This window comes from Apostichopus japonicus, chromosome 9, assembly GCF_037975245.1.
Source record: "Apostichopus japonicus isolate 1M-3 chromosome 9, ASM3797524v1, whole genome shotgun sequence".
Classification (NCBI taxonomy): Eukaryota; Metazoa; Echinodermata; class Holothuroidea; order Aspidochirotida; family Stichopodidae; genus Apostichopus; species Apostichopus japonicus.
The window spans coordinates 13322295-13336933 of NC_092569.1; the positions used below are offsets into that span (position 1 = coordinate 13322295).

Here is a 14639-nt window from a genome sequence, read left to right on the forward strand (position 1 = left end):
TATTTTTTATGTGTGTCGGTGTTCAAGGACAATTAAGAGATCTCATATATCCAATTATTCAAGCTCATGTTTCATGCTTGTAACATTATTTTTGTTCAGCATTTATAAAGCGCAGGGCTGACAATCATTATCGAAAACTTTATATCGTGATAATCAATGATGCCACACTTACCGCCCCACCCAATTAATTTGTAACAAATCAAAGCATGGGTTAAAAGCAATACTTTAACAAGACTTTTATGGTATTATAACATGATTGTTCTTATGTCCTCCACTTTGTATTTTTTAGATCCGAGAACGTCATAGTATCACGATCACATTTCGGCTGAATACTTACTCTCTGAGCAAGTGACTCCAGTGAACCCTGCAGGGCATGTACAAGTAAAACCCTGGCTTGTGCTGTCACACGTCCCTCCGTTACTGCATGGATTGGAGTCACATGGATCCGACACAGCTATAAAATGATGAACGAAATTCTGACGTTATTGCTTAAGCCGTCACCTCTTCTGTCATTTTGTTACAGTTCTGCTATAATATTTGGGAATAATACCTGTTTCCTCCGACCATCCTTTATCATATTCCTACTTATTCTTATCCTCTTTCCGTGGCAGCTTATCCTACCTAAAGTAATCTTAGCTTGTCTAGTTTGAGTCACATAAGCACATGTACATGTGTATAAATGGTTTAATACTGTAATCAGTAAAGTGTGAACCTTGCTTGAAAAGGGCGAAACAAAAAGTTGTCGTCATCGATTTCGGCAATAAATGTTGCAATGAACTAATAGCAAACTTAACATGAATGGTCTTTATAACCAGACTGTGGATTGTTTTGTCTTGTTCAACCATAACTTTTATAGACAACAAGGTATTCTCCATAAACCTGTTTGCTTTCTCACACATCCGATCTTTAACAATACATTGGAAACTTTAAAAACTTGTTGAAGTAGTACTTGGCGCTCATTCCATGTTAGTAATCACATCGGCCGTGAGATGTGCTTATTTTTGTATGTTAAGGTGATTACATCATAGTACATTTCTAACAAAAATCCAATTAGGTAAGTTATATGCACTTTGGAAATCTTGAAAATTTACCTACACACCTACTTTTCTTAATCATATTCCAGGTCAAAATTTCATTATACTAATTCATCACGAAGAACTTACAGATCAGACCGGAATTAAATAGACATATTAATGAAAAGTTCAAATAACGATTATATTTTACTACATTGGCCGGTAACTGCCAAATATTCTAGGCCGTCTTTACCAGATCAGGAAGATCAAAGATATGTACAACATTGACTCAATGATGGTTGATTAGTTGAAGTTCTTCCTCTATCATATCCATACTGCAGTACATCGTATACCACACCGCACACCACTACGTGACGTCACATTGCGTTATCTATAATACCACTCCGCATAATGTCATCCAGATCACACCTTATAGCATCACTCTATTCAACGCTGCATACCACAACATCAGATATCACACCTTACCACACAGTTGCACCACGTCACCTACCATACTACCGCGTACCATCCACATACCACAGCATCTACCACAACACATTACCACTGAGTTGCACCACGTCATCAACCATACCACCTCGTATCATTCACATACCAAATCATCTACCACATCATATCACATACCACGACACATTACATATCAAACCTTACCACAGAATTGCACCACGTCACCTACCATATCATCCACATACGGTACCACATCACATAACATACCATATCACATACCACACCACATCACATCACATCACATCACACCAAGCCACACCAAGCCACACCACATATCACATCATATAGAATAGTTCACGTACCACATAACACTACACCACAATACAAGCCACCACGTCACGTGATATCACATTACATCCCATACCTTCCCATTATCACATGATAGACCTGACGATTTACAAAATGACTTGAAATTTCACCTGATTTGTAAAAGATTATCGTTTGACTTGTTGCCATAGCAACGCATAACATCTGTACAAATGTACCCCAAAATGTTATTCTTTTTGTTTATTAATAGTTATCAAAAAATAAATACACAGTTAGCAGATTAATTATGAATTTACCTCGGCATGAACTAATTCGTACATATTAAGGTAGATTGAAATTGTAGTTGCTGAGGTCGTATGATTATTGATTGCATCATTTAAGATGAAACGAAAGAGAAAGAGAAGAACGATTTTAATATGATGCAGGGTGATGCAAATTACGTCATGGTACAAAACTAACTACGGATACCAAACCTGTGCTGTTACAGAGACAGGATTATCCTAGTCTAACCTCATTTATCTGATATTAACTTTACCTGGATCCGTGCAGTTCTTCCCAGTGAATCCAGTTGTACAATCACATGAATAGTCCTCCGTTATTCCGTCATTCATACATGTGCCTCCATTCATACACGGGTTGGAAACGCACAAATCTGTCATCGAGAGGAATATCGATAAGATATAACCCTTGAAATATTATTGATACGATTACAGTAGAATAGAGAAGTCATATCATATATAACACTGATAAGTGCGGACTGTATGTAAAATCCTGAATGAATTAGATTACAGCAAACTGTTCCTGTTGATATAAAATATGAATGGCCAACATACTAATAATACAACAAAATATTGTGTGTGATTTGGACGAGACGTTACCTCATGTATGCCGTAGCCGCATATTTGGTGGGGGGGGGAGGTGGGGGGGTGGAGTGATTGCAAAATGCTACATAGGAAAAACGTTAAAAGGATACTTTTAAGAATCAGTTGAAGAATTGATCATTTTTGTGAGAATGAAGTACATTTGGAGAAAGGTGATACTGTTGGGGATTAAGGTATCACAACGATCAGTTCTGAAGGAGATGATTTACGTGGACAGGGTGCAGAATCAGGTTTGACATGTCTCCAACATCAAATAATAATCGGACGTTTAACTGGTAAGCTATAGTACAGTAACGTTTGTGGTTCTATTCCCTAATACTGAAGCATGCCTGGACCCAATGCGTTGTCGACCCAATTCTAGCAGTAAGGGGGTTCGGAAGGACCTATTTTGTAAAAAAAGTACATTTTTCCTGGAGGGGGGGGGGTGGCAAACAAATATAAGGTGTATTTAATCCCCCCCGTTCCTAAGTCACAGTTGTAACCTGCAAAAGTTTAAATTTGAGATTTCTATTTCAGTATTTATGTCGAATACTCAACATAAAAAGATCAACTTTTCTTGCAATTAAGAGTTAAGGTGGTACGTAGTAAGGTATAGTGTATATTGGCAATTGAGGCCGTAACGAAACTTCCACATCAAGTGTTGAAAAATTCCATGTTTCAGCTTGATTGCCTGGCACTCTGCTATTTCTTTAAATTTATCTCTAGATTCAAAAGGGAGGTGACAGAAACATACTTCGTTCCATCACATTTCACAGTGGGATAGGGTGGGGGCAACTACCAACCTATTTGTCCCCCGTTCGTACGTCTATTTTATTGCTTTAGGCTACGAACATGGTTGTGACGTCACGGATTCACTTTGTCCCGACTGCCCAATTTATTTCAATGGATGGTATCACGGTAACAATATTTTAGACCATTTACTTCAACATAAATTTTGTTTATATATATATATATATATATATATATATATATATATATGTATATAATATATATATATATATCATTGAAATCGTCGCAGATAGTTTTCTACAGAGCATTTCTATATAGTGTGTTGGCCACCTATGTTGATATGGCCGCAAAGTAAATACAGGTTTAACAAACATGTTCGTAACGTTTAAAATGTGGGGGGGGGGGGGGCTAAAGGTTATTTTCAAATGTCATTCTCTCAAAAATTGTAATTCAAATGAGTATATGCTTGATTTGGTGCATTTTCGGGTTATTTCCGATTAATGTTAAAAACATCTGGACCATTCTGTTAAAGTACGATCAACTGCCCATCACGAGTTAGAATGCTCGTTATTCTAGTTTCTCTTGATATTGTATATGTTATACAAAAGAGAGGTACAACATTCGTTTCCGGTTGTCGTTTACAGCAAGGTCTCTCAGTACACTACACGCGTTCGCGATTATTGCAAAAAGCCAACACAGAGCAACTCGCGTTTCGGGAATTAAACGTGTGACGTATGGCAATCCGAGACTGTGAGTTGCTTTCCGCATAGCCTGTACTTGGAAATCGTCCGGAATTGATAATGAGTAATGTTAGCCATTGATAAGAATTTAGGCATATGCAAGTTCGTTAAGATTAAGTTTGTCTTGGATACTGCTTTGACCTTGACTTTTTGTATCCAAGCTCGTCGGTCTTAAGCATCGGAGAAGTTTGTAGCTGGTTATTTTAATAGAGGGAGAATAAACCCTGTTTCTATCCTAAACAAATATATTTTCATACTCTGTTATTATCGCTCTACATCCCCATATATCCCTTTTGGGTTTCAGAGACATAATAGAACAGTTATATAGTTATTTATCTTACCCTTGGTACATCTTGGTGCTAGGAAGCCATTACGACAGATACAAAAGAACGTGCCTGAATGGTCAACGCAGAAACCACCGTTTAGACAGGGACTGGAATCGCAAACGAAAACTCCAGAAGAAACAACAAATAAACAAACCTCAAAGTTAGACAGTAATTATCTGATATAAATATAACATTTGGTAAAGTTTCGATGTTACTGAACAGTAAAATCCCATAGCAGATCATTAATTACACTTCAATTCAAATGATAAAGAAACAAGTAGAACAACCAGTTTGAATATATTCAATATGCTTGTTGCATCTGATTAAAACTAAAATTCAAATCGAAATTCAAAACGTGTCTAGAAGATTACCAATTAAGTCATTTGGTGGAAAAACAGATTGACTTATACTTTCAACAATTATCACCATATGATGAGTAAATCTCGCCATTTTATTTGAAAATTTTGTATACAAGCTGCTTTTGAGTAGGATTTTTTTAACTCTTTAGACCGCTGTAATTGTTGCTATCAAAAGAGTGAAAGCGATTTGTGTATTCTTTCTGAGAGTAAACTAAGGTGATAGTTTGAGAAAAATTAATAAATAATTGTGATTTCAACCAATTCCTTGTTCAGGTTTTGAATATTTCCTAGGGAAATAGGTGTTGCTTACACTGTAAGATTATGTCAACATCGATTTTGTCCTTTATTACAATGTTTATTTTCTGTAATGGAAGTGAGTATAGCAATCAAGCTCTTAACGTGACCTAACATTGGCATGGGTTTCCAGTGTTAAAACTGTCACCACTCTACCTTGAAAATGTCAGAAAACACAGAAGAGAATGTAAAATGTTTCAGATCCTAGTAACACTATGACGTTATGTAATCATTACAAAATGAAAGCTACCAGACACGACTTAAACTACTATCTACGAAACGGAGCAAGATATTGTAAGTTGGATGATCCTCATATAGAACTCTGTCATACAAGTTTAAGTTCCTAGTCCGGTGTGTATTCGTTGAATACAACGATTTTGCTTTTTACATCTGTTAATCAACAATATACCCCAAAGCAATAATCAAAATGAAAGTCATGTATTAGTGAAAATTCAAGTCAATTCAAGTTTACAAGTTGATTTGAAAGTCTCTTTTCGAATATTCATGTCTAGAGTGTACTGAATAAAAACTATATACTATTATTTCTATGCAGACTGTAGTCAGACTTACCTTGACTGGTTACTGGTTGAGAAATGAAAGATAAAATGATGATAAAAATACACCAATCTCTAATTCTTGATGCCTGTTTCATGCTGCTCGTGATAGCAGAAAACTAGTCACCGTCGACGAATCGTAGAAAGATTTGTATAAAATAAGAATAAAACACAGGCACCTATCCACTGTAACTGCACACAAAGCTTTATTGACTACAGATTAGCTATAAGAGAAAAATAATATGCATAACCTATATACAGTCATTTAGTTATCGAATACCACAGCCATATTGTGCATAGATTCTATGCAAACGTATGTACATGGTTGAGTAACCCTCACTATATACAGGTTGTCTACTGAAGTATTCTGTTTAACCGATTCTCTTGAATGATCATAAATAGTGTACAAGGAATGTCAACATAATATCGGACGGCTTGGCTCTCTGCTGCACTCCTTTGTGTCCATTTTGCTTAATGTTTGTGACATTTCTGCGATCATGTGATTTAATTAAACAGTGTCAGACAAGATCTACATTGGAGGTATTTTTTATCTGTACCCGTGAATTTAGAATTAGCTCGTTGAACCGAGTGTGCATCAACGAAGAGAATCCGTTATACACACAACTAGCATTGATACTTGTCGTTGCAGGACAGTTAAAGGTCACGGTTGTCAAACAAAGTTATATTTCTATATAGCAATGTTAACTGTTAAGGTATGCTCTATCTTGTGTGTTATTTCGATATGTCTGATAACAATTTGAAGAGTAAAGACTTCCCGGAAAGGAAAACTTCTAGCAATTATAGCGTGCTATAATTTGGGTCCTGACTACCTTTAACCATGATAACCGCTAGCCTGTCTGGGTATCTTCTTTATTGAAGTAAGCTAAATATGCAATCATAAAGGTTCCAGTAAGCTAAAGATGCAACCATAATGGTTCCAGTCAGCTAAAGCTGCAATCATAATGGTTCCAATGAGCCAAAGATGCATTCACAATGGTTCCAGTAAGCTTAAGATGCAATCACAATGGTTCCAGTAAGCTAAAGATGCAACGATAATGTTTCCAGTAAGCTAAAGATGCAATCATAAAGGTTCCAGTAAGCTAAAGATGCAATCATAATGGTTCCAGTAAGCTTAAGATGCAATCATAATGTTTCCAGTAAGCTTAAGATGCAATCATAATGTTTCCAGTAAGCTAAAGATGCAATCATAATCCAGTAGGCTAAAGATGCAATCATAATGGTTCCAGTAAGCTAAAGATGCAATCATAATGGTTCCAGTAAGCTAAATATGCTATCATAATAGTTCCAGTAAGCTTAAGATGCAATCATAATAGTTCCAGTAAGCTTAAGATGCAATCATAATCCAGTAGGCTAAAGATGCAATCATAATGGTTCCAGTAAGCTAAAGATGCAATCATAATGGTTCCAGTAAGCTGACTATGCAACCATAACGGTTCCAGTAAGCTAAAGATGCAACCATAATGGTTCCAGCAAGCTAAAGGTTCAATCATAAAGGTTCCAGTAAGCTAAAGATGCAGTTATAATGGTTCCAGTAAGCTAAAGACGCAATCATAAAGGTTCCAGTACGCTAAAGATGCAATCATAAAGGTACCAGTAAGCTAAAGATGCAACGATAATGTTTCCAGTAAGCTAAAGATGCAATCATAAAGGTTCCAGTAAGCTAAAGATGCAATCATAAAGGTTCCAGTAAGCTAAAGATGCAATCATAATGGTTTCAGTAAGCTTAAGATGCAATCATAATGTTTCCAGTAAGCTTAAGATGCAATCATAATGTTTCCAGTAAGCTAAAGATGCAATCATAATCCAGTAGGCTAAAGATGCAATCATAATGGTTCCAGTAAGCTAAAGATGCAATCATAATGGTTCCAGTAAGCTAAATATGCTATCATAATAGTTCCAGTAAGCTTAAGATGCAATCATAATAGTTCCAGTAAGCTTAAGATGCAATCATAATCCAGTAGGCTAAAGATGCAATCATAATGGTTCCAGTAAGCTAAAGATGCAATCATAATGGTTCCAGTAAGCTGACTATGCACGATAACGGTTCCAGTAAGCTAAAGATGCAACCATAATGGTTCCAGCAAGCTAAAGGTTCAATCATAAAGGTTCCAGTAAGCTAAAGATGCAGTTATAATGGTTCCAGTAAGCTAAAGACGCAATCATAAAGGTTCCAGTACGCTAAAGATGCAATCATAAAGGTACCAGTAAGCTAAAGATGCAACGATAATGTTTCCAGTAAGCTAAAGATGCAATCATAAAGGTTCCAGTAAGCTAAAGATGCAATCATAAAGGTTCCAGTAAGCTAAAGATGCAATCATAATGTTTCCAGTAAGCTTAAGATGCAATCATAATGTTTCCAGTAAGCTTAAGATGCAATCATAATGTTTCCAGTAAGCTAAAGATGCAATCATAATCCAGTAGGCTAAAGATGCAATCATAATGGTTCCAGTAAGCTAAAGATGCAATCATAATGGTTCCAGTAAGCTAAATATGCTATCATAATAGTTCCAGTAAGCTTAAGATGCAATCATAATAGTTCCAGTAAGCTAAAGATGCAATCATAATGGTTCCAGTAAGCTAAAGATGCAATCATAATGGTTCCAGTAAGCTGACTATGCAACCATAACGGTTCCAGTAAGCTAAAGATGCAACCATAATGGTTCCAGCAAGCTAAAGATGTAATCATAAAGGTTCCAGTAAGCTAAAGATGCAGTTATAATGGTGCCAGTAAGCTAAAGATGTAATCATAAAGGTTCCAGTACGCTAAAGATGCAATCATAAAGGTACCAGTAAGCTAAAGATGCAACGATAATGTTTCCAGTAAGCTAAAGATGCAATCATAAAGGTTCCAGTAAGCTAAAGATGCAATCATAAAGGTTCCAGTAAGCTAAAGATGCAATCATAATGGTTCCAGTAAGCTTAAGATGCAATCATAATGTTTCCAGTAAGCTTAAGATGCAATCATAATGTTTCCAGTAAGCTAAAGATGCAATCATAATCCAGTTGGCTAAAGATGCAATCATAATGGTTCCAGTAAGCTAAAGATGCAATCATAATGGTTCCAGTAAGCTAAATATGCTATCATAATAGTTCCAGTAAGCTTACGATGCAATCATAATAGTTCCAGTAAGCTTAAGATGCAATCATAATCCAGTAGGCTAAAGATGCAATCATAATGGTTCCAGTAAGCTAAAGATGCAATCATAATGGTTCCAGTAAGCTAAATATGCTATCATAATAGTTCCAGTAAGCTTACGATGCAATCATAATAGTTCCAGTAAGCTTAAGATGCAATCATAATCCAGTAGGCTAAAGATGCAATCATAATGGTTCCAGTAAGCTAAAGATGCAATCATAATGGTTCCAGTAAGCTAAATATGCTATCATAATAGTTCCAGTAAGCTTGAGATGCAATCATAATAGTTCCAGTTAGCTTAAGATGCAATCATAATCCAGTAGGCTAAAGATGCAATCATAATGGTTCCAGTAAGCTAAAGATGCAATCATAATGGTTCCAGTAAGCTGACTATGCAACCATAACGGTTCCAGTAAGCTAAAGATGCAACCATAATGGTTCCAGCAAGCTAAAGGTTCAATCATAAAGGTTCCAGTAAGCTAAAGATGCAGTTATAATGGTTCCAGTAAGCTAAAGACGCAATCATAAAGGTTCCAGTACGCTAAAGATGCAATCATAAAGGTACCAGTAAGCTAAAGATGCAAAAGTATTGGTTCCAGTAAGCTTAAGATTCTATCATAATGTTTCAAGTAGGCTAAAGATGCAATTATAATGGTTCCAGTAAGCCAAAGACGCTATCATAAAGGTTCCAGCACGCTATGCAATCATAATGGTTCCAATGGGTCACAGATGCAATCATAATGGTTCCAATGAGCCAAATATGCAATCACAATGGTTTCAGTAAGCTAAAGGTTCAACCATAATGGTTCCAGTAAGCTTAAGATGCAATCATAATGATTTCAATGAGTTAAAGATGCTATCATAATGGTTCCAGTAATGCAATAATAAAGGTTCCAGTAATCTAAATATTGCATGCATAATGGTTCCAGTAAGCCAAGGATGCAACCATAATGGTTCCAGTAAGCCAAGGATGCAATCATAAAGGTTCCAGTAAGCTAAAGATGCAATCATAATGGTTCCAGTAAGCTTAAGATGCAATCATAATGTTTCCAGTAAGCTTAAGATGCAATCATAATGTTTCCAGTAAGCTAAAGATGCAATCATAATCCAGTAGGCTAAAGATGCAATCATAATGTTTCCAGTAAGCTTAAGATGCAATCATAATAGTTCCAGTAAGCTTAAGATGCAATCATAATCCAGTAGGCTAAAGATGCAATCATAATGGTTCCAGTAAGCTAAAGATGCAATCATAATGGTTCCAGTAAGCTGACTATGCAACCATAACGGTTCCAGTAAGCTAAAGATGCAACCATAATGGTTCCAGCAAGCTAAAGGTTCAATCATAAAGGTTCCAGTAAGCTAAAGATGCAGTTATAATGGTTCCAGTAAGCTAAAGACGCAATCATAAAGGTTCCAGTACGCTAAAGATGCAATCATAAAGGTACCAGTAAGCTAAAGATGCAAAAGTATTGGTTCCAGTAAGCTTAAGATTCTATCATAATGTTTCAAGTAGGCTAAAGATGCTATCATAATGGTTCCAGTAAGCTAAAGATGCAATTATAATGGTTCCAGTAAGCCAAAGACGCTATCATAAAGGTTCCAGCACGCTATGCAATCATAATGGTTCCAATGGGTCACAGATGCAATCATAATGGTTCCAATGAGCCAAATATGCAATCACAATGGTTTCAGTAAGCTAAAGGTTCAACCATAATGGTTCCAGTAAGCTTAAGATGCAATCATAATGATTTCAATGAGTTAAAGATGCTATCATAATGGTTCCAGTAATGCAATAATAATGGTTCCAGTAATCTAAATATTGCATGCATAATGGTTCCAGTAAGCCAAGGATGCAACCATAATGGTTCCAGTAAGCCAAGGATGCAATCATAATGGTTCCAGTAAGCCAAGGATGCAACCATAATGGTTCCAGTAAGCTAAAGATGCAGTCATAATGGTTCCAGTAAGCTAAAGACGCAATCATAAGGGTTCCAGTATAGGGTTCATATAGAACTCAAGTTATCCCTGCATACGGCTCTACATGAGTTCGATATTGTCCATGAAACATGGCAGTTGCATAGATGTACAAATACCAGATATGTGTGATAAACCAATACTTCTTTATAAAACACTATTGATTGCCCAAAAGCACGTTATCAATACACTGTATAGATATATACAACTATCAACAATCCTCGTTTTAAAATGAGTTGAATAACATAGCCCCTCAACGATCAAGCAAACACACATTGCCAAAAAGACTAGGCGAACATAATAACGAAAACTCGAAATTATAAACATATTTAATATCATGAAATCGAGAAGAAAGAGAAATTACATAATTTCATGATCAATTTAAAATGTTTTTGATCTTATCAACTCCTCCCCTCTCCTCTCCTGTATTTACAATTGTCTTTAATTAATAGTACTGTGTTTTAGAAGAAATAACATTTGTCGAATAGGATAATTATCAGTTTAGAATGTGATTCATTTTTGTCCACTCTTTTACTTTCCTGTTTAATTATATGATAAACTCATTAAACTGAATCAAGTAATGAAGAAGATCAGATGGGATGCAAACGTAAAGATGAGACCATCAAATTTGTTATAATATAGAAAACATCCAAAGTTACCAAAATTAAATATGCGAATCTTCGAATATGTTTAATTTCAACATCTAGATAAAGAGAAAGTAATTGTTTAGTATAATTAACGAAAGGGCTTGATAATCTCCCGTAGTGTACATCTTCCCAATATATAGGAAAATAGAAATGATGGCCATATTTATTTACTTTGTGTTCAACGTAGTCCCTAAAAAATGCTAATATATAGCAAATTGTGAAAACAATGTCTAAATTATTATCAAATTAAATGCAACAACAAGTTTAAAAAGGCAAGGACCGTCATATTGCTTATTTCGGCTGAACTGTTTTTAACTTTTTAAACGTGTCTTATACTAGTGTGGTTCCCATTTATCAAGGAAGGCACCTCACGGAAAGCTTGAGACTTTAGATTTTCACTTATCAGTTTCCATGCCTATCCACAAACAAAATCAACATATTTATGAGTCCAAGCGTTACAGAATGTTGAATTCACAAGTTTAAGTATAATTTATTTTATTCTGTGGAATACCTCTTCGAATCCTATACATAACACTCGGCCATGGAATCATAAGAACCCCATAGACATGCCCCCTGGTTTCCCAATACCAAGTTAAGCTTTCTAACTAGAGGTATGCCCGGTGATTTTATAGTTTACATATTGAGGCCTTCTGTCACAGAATACAACTGCCTCTTTTTCTTCAGTGAATATTTTTTTGGAATATTCGTGTTCTTCTCTCATCGAAGCCTCATCGGCCATTTTGCCATTTGCATTCTCAACTATCCCCTTTTTCTTATCAATCTGTTCAAAAGATTTATTTGTATGTTGGATATTTTTAAGATGATCATTTTCCAAAGTTGCTTTGCATTTAATCGTTGCCTTCTTGTCAACGGTTTCCTGATCAGGCAAAGCATATGTTGGTATTTTCACTTCTCCATCTTCTATACTGTAATATTTAGGGTCAACATTGTACACCATTTCGTCATTGACATCACCATGGTGATTGGCCAGTTGATTCCCTCTGACGTCAGCTCCATTATTATCTTGTTTATCAGAATGAGCAGTTTCTCCTTTTTGTCTGTAAAATAAACAAAGAATAAATATCTTTTTAGAGTCTTTCGGTTTTTCATTGGCTGAAAACGTTCATTAGAATAAATGAAATTTTGAAGTAAACTTGTAATCACTTTGATTCTGATTGTCCAACCCTATTTTCGGTCATTGATTCATTGAATGGTTTCCAATATTTATTACACTTACATGGTTTACATTAAAGCCCCTGATTTGTAAGTATTTCATAATATAGACATATATATATATATATATATATATATATATATATATATATATATATATATATATATATATATATTTATATATATATATATGTATATTCCTTTCTTTATACACTGTTAAATCCTTTCATTCGCTGATCAAACATCAATACATATTTATAACTAAGCATCGATTTAAATTGTGGCTACTGTGCATAATTTAAATGAAAATAAGATTTACCTTCTTGAGCGGTACCAGAGTAAGCCCACAAATGCAAGGACTGGCAATTGTATAACCGCAACTGCGACAATTACTATCCAAAGACTTGTCCCGCCGTTGTTAGTCTCTATGAGTGAATTCAAAGTGGTTTGTTTTAGGGCAACGAAAATAAAAGATAAACTAGACGTTCCACTGAGCAAATAAATTGGCACACGTGTTGTGCACACGTATTTGTGGTTCGAGCATGATGTGTCACTTCCATTATAGAAACGTTTACAAGTAGAGCCTGTCCACACACAAATACAGCTTCCATTGGCTCACATATCTGGGTATTACAGTTTTATGGCAGCTGTTATAAACTGTCAAATACTATTTTCGCTGAAAGTTTCAAAAGTTTCTGAAGTCTACACCTATAGAAGCGTCTCAAAGCTACGGCCTATATTTCAGTTGATTATACAACTGTCATATTTCAGGGTAAATTTTAACGTTCATTATTTGTAAATAAATAATGATAGGTATGAACATCGAAGACAAATATACAGATAGGGATATCTTATGTAGTCTGGTGTGTATACTTTCAGTATGCTAAGTATAATCACAGAATATTTCAAATTGACGATAATGTACATATAGATAGGTAGCATATGTCATCAGCTATGATTGATTGGTTACTCTGAAATAAGCTTTGGAATTTTATTCTTCCTTTCGTGATTTGTGTCACAGATTGTGTGTTTTTAATCTCAGTTAATAAAATCTTGAGGAATACAAAACGGATATTGTCATATTTTTGTTTCATTCGATTTATACCAGGATGTATTTATCGTTTAAAGTTAAGTTACTACCCGTACCAGTTTTATCTGAATCTGAAGTTTGCATTATTTTCGATGTACGAGGAAGCTCTATGATTTCAGTTGGAGAACTTTCCCTAGGTCCGGAAGACTCAGAAATGGTAGCTTAAAGAAATGGAAAGGAAGAACGAAATAACGGTAGCGATAAATGAAACAATTGTTTGTAATTTATAATGGCAAAATACTTAACTTGCAGACGTAGGTATATGTAATGTCGTATCACTTATAATTATATTACAGGTGTATTACTATTTCAAAGTGAATAAGCATCGTTAAATCATCCAGCTTTCTGTGTGTTGAATATAGTAATGGTGATTAAATTAGCAAATGCGTTGATCTTGGTTTTCTTGAAATTGTCATATTTGATCCGATATAATTATGCTGATGATTTTTTGTTACGAATTCAGATAAAGCAACAATGAATAGTGTATATCATTAATTAAAAGTTAAAAGCGTCTCTGAAACAGAAGCAAGCATTGATCGTTATGTGAAAATTTGTATTACGACGGGATTTCGCATAGAAGGGAAAAGAAAACAATGGGGTTGAGGGCGAGGGAGGCAGAGCATGTCATAAACGTCCTTTAAAATTCAACAGAGTTGGTTTATAAATCATCGCGTAGTGCAATTTCTCCACTCCTATGAGATATTATACATATATTTAAATACATTTTATGTTTTGTTATTCATTTTTGTGCATGGTTATTTGTCAAGTGAATTACTTTTCAGGCTAAAAATGACTGAAAAATGACACGGGTATAGACTTGGTAACTGTTGGAACATCTGCACTCAGTAAAAGAAGAAGAAAAGACGTATTGGTCTCGGAGGAATTCTTAGATTCTGAGTTCTACTTATTT

The 14639-nt window shown here is 35.2% G+C and overlaps 1 protein-coding gene across 1 annotated transcript in view; it reads right to left on the reverse strand.

The window, feature by feature from the left end:
- Nucleotides 1-10851: 10851 nt before the first annotated feature.
- LOC139974161 (uncharacterized) overlaps nucleotides 10852-14639 on the reverse strand; it is a 162229-nt gene continuing 158441 nt past the window's right edge. Inside the window, exons 20-21 of the mRNA XM_071981103.1 lie at nucleotides 12959-13064; nucleotides 10852-12524 (exon numbers count right to left, since the gene is read on the reverse strand). Coding sequence (XP_071837204.1) covers nucleotides 12068-12524; nucleotides 12959-13064 — 563 coding nt within the window. The 3' untranslated portion in view covers nucleotides 10852-12067. The remainder of the gene's footprint in view (nucleotides 12525-12958; nucleotides 13065-14639) is intronic.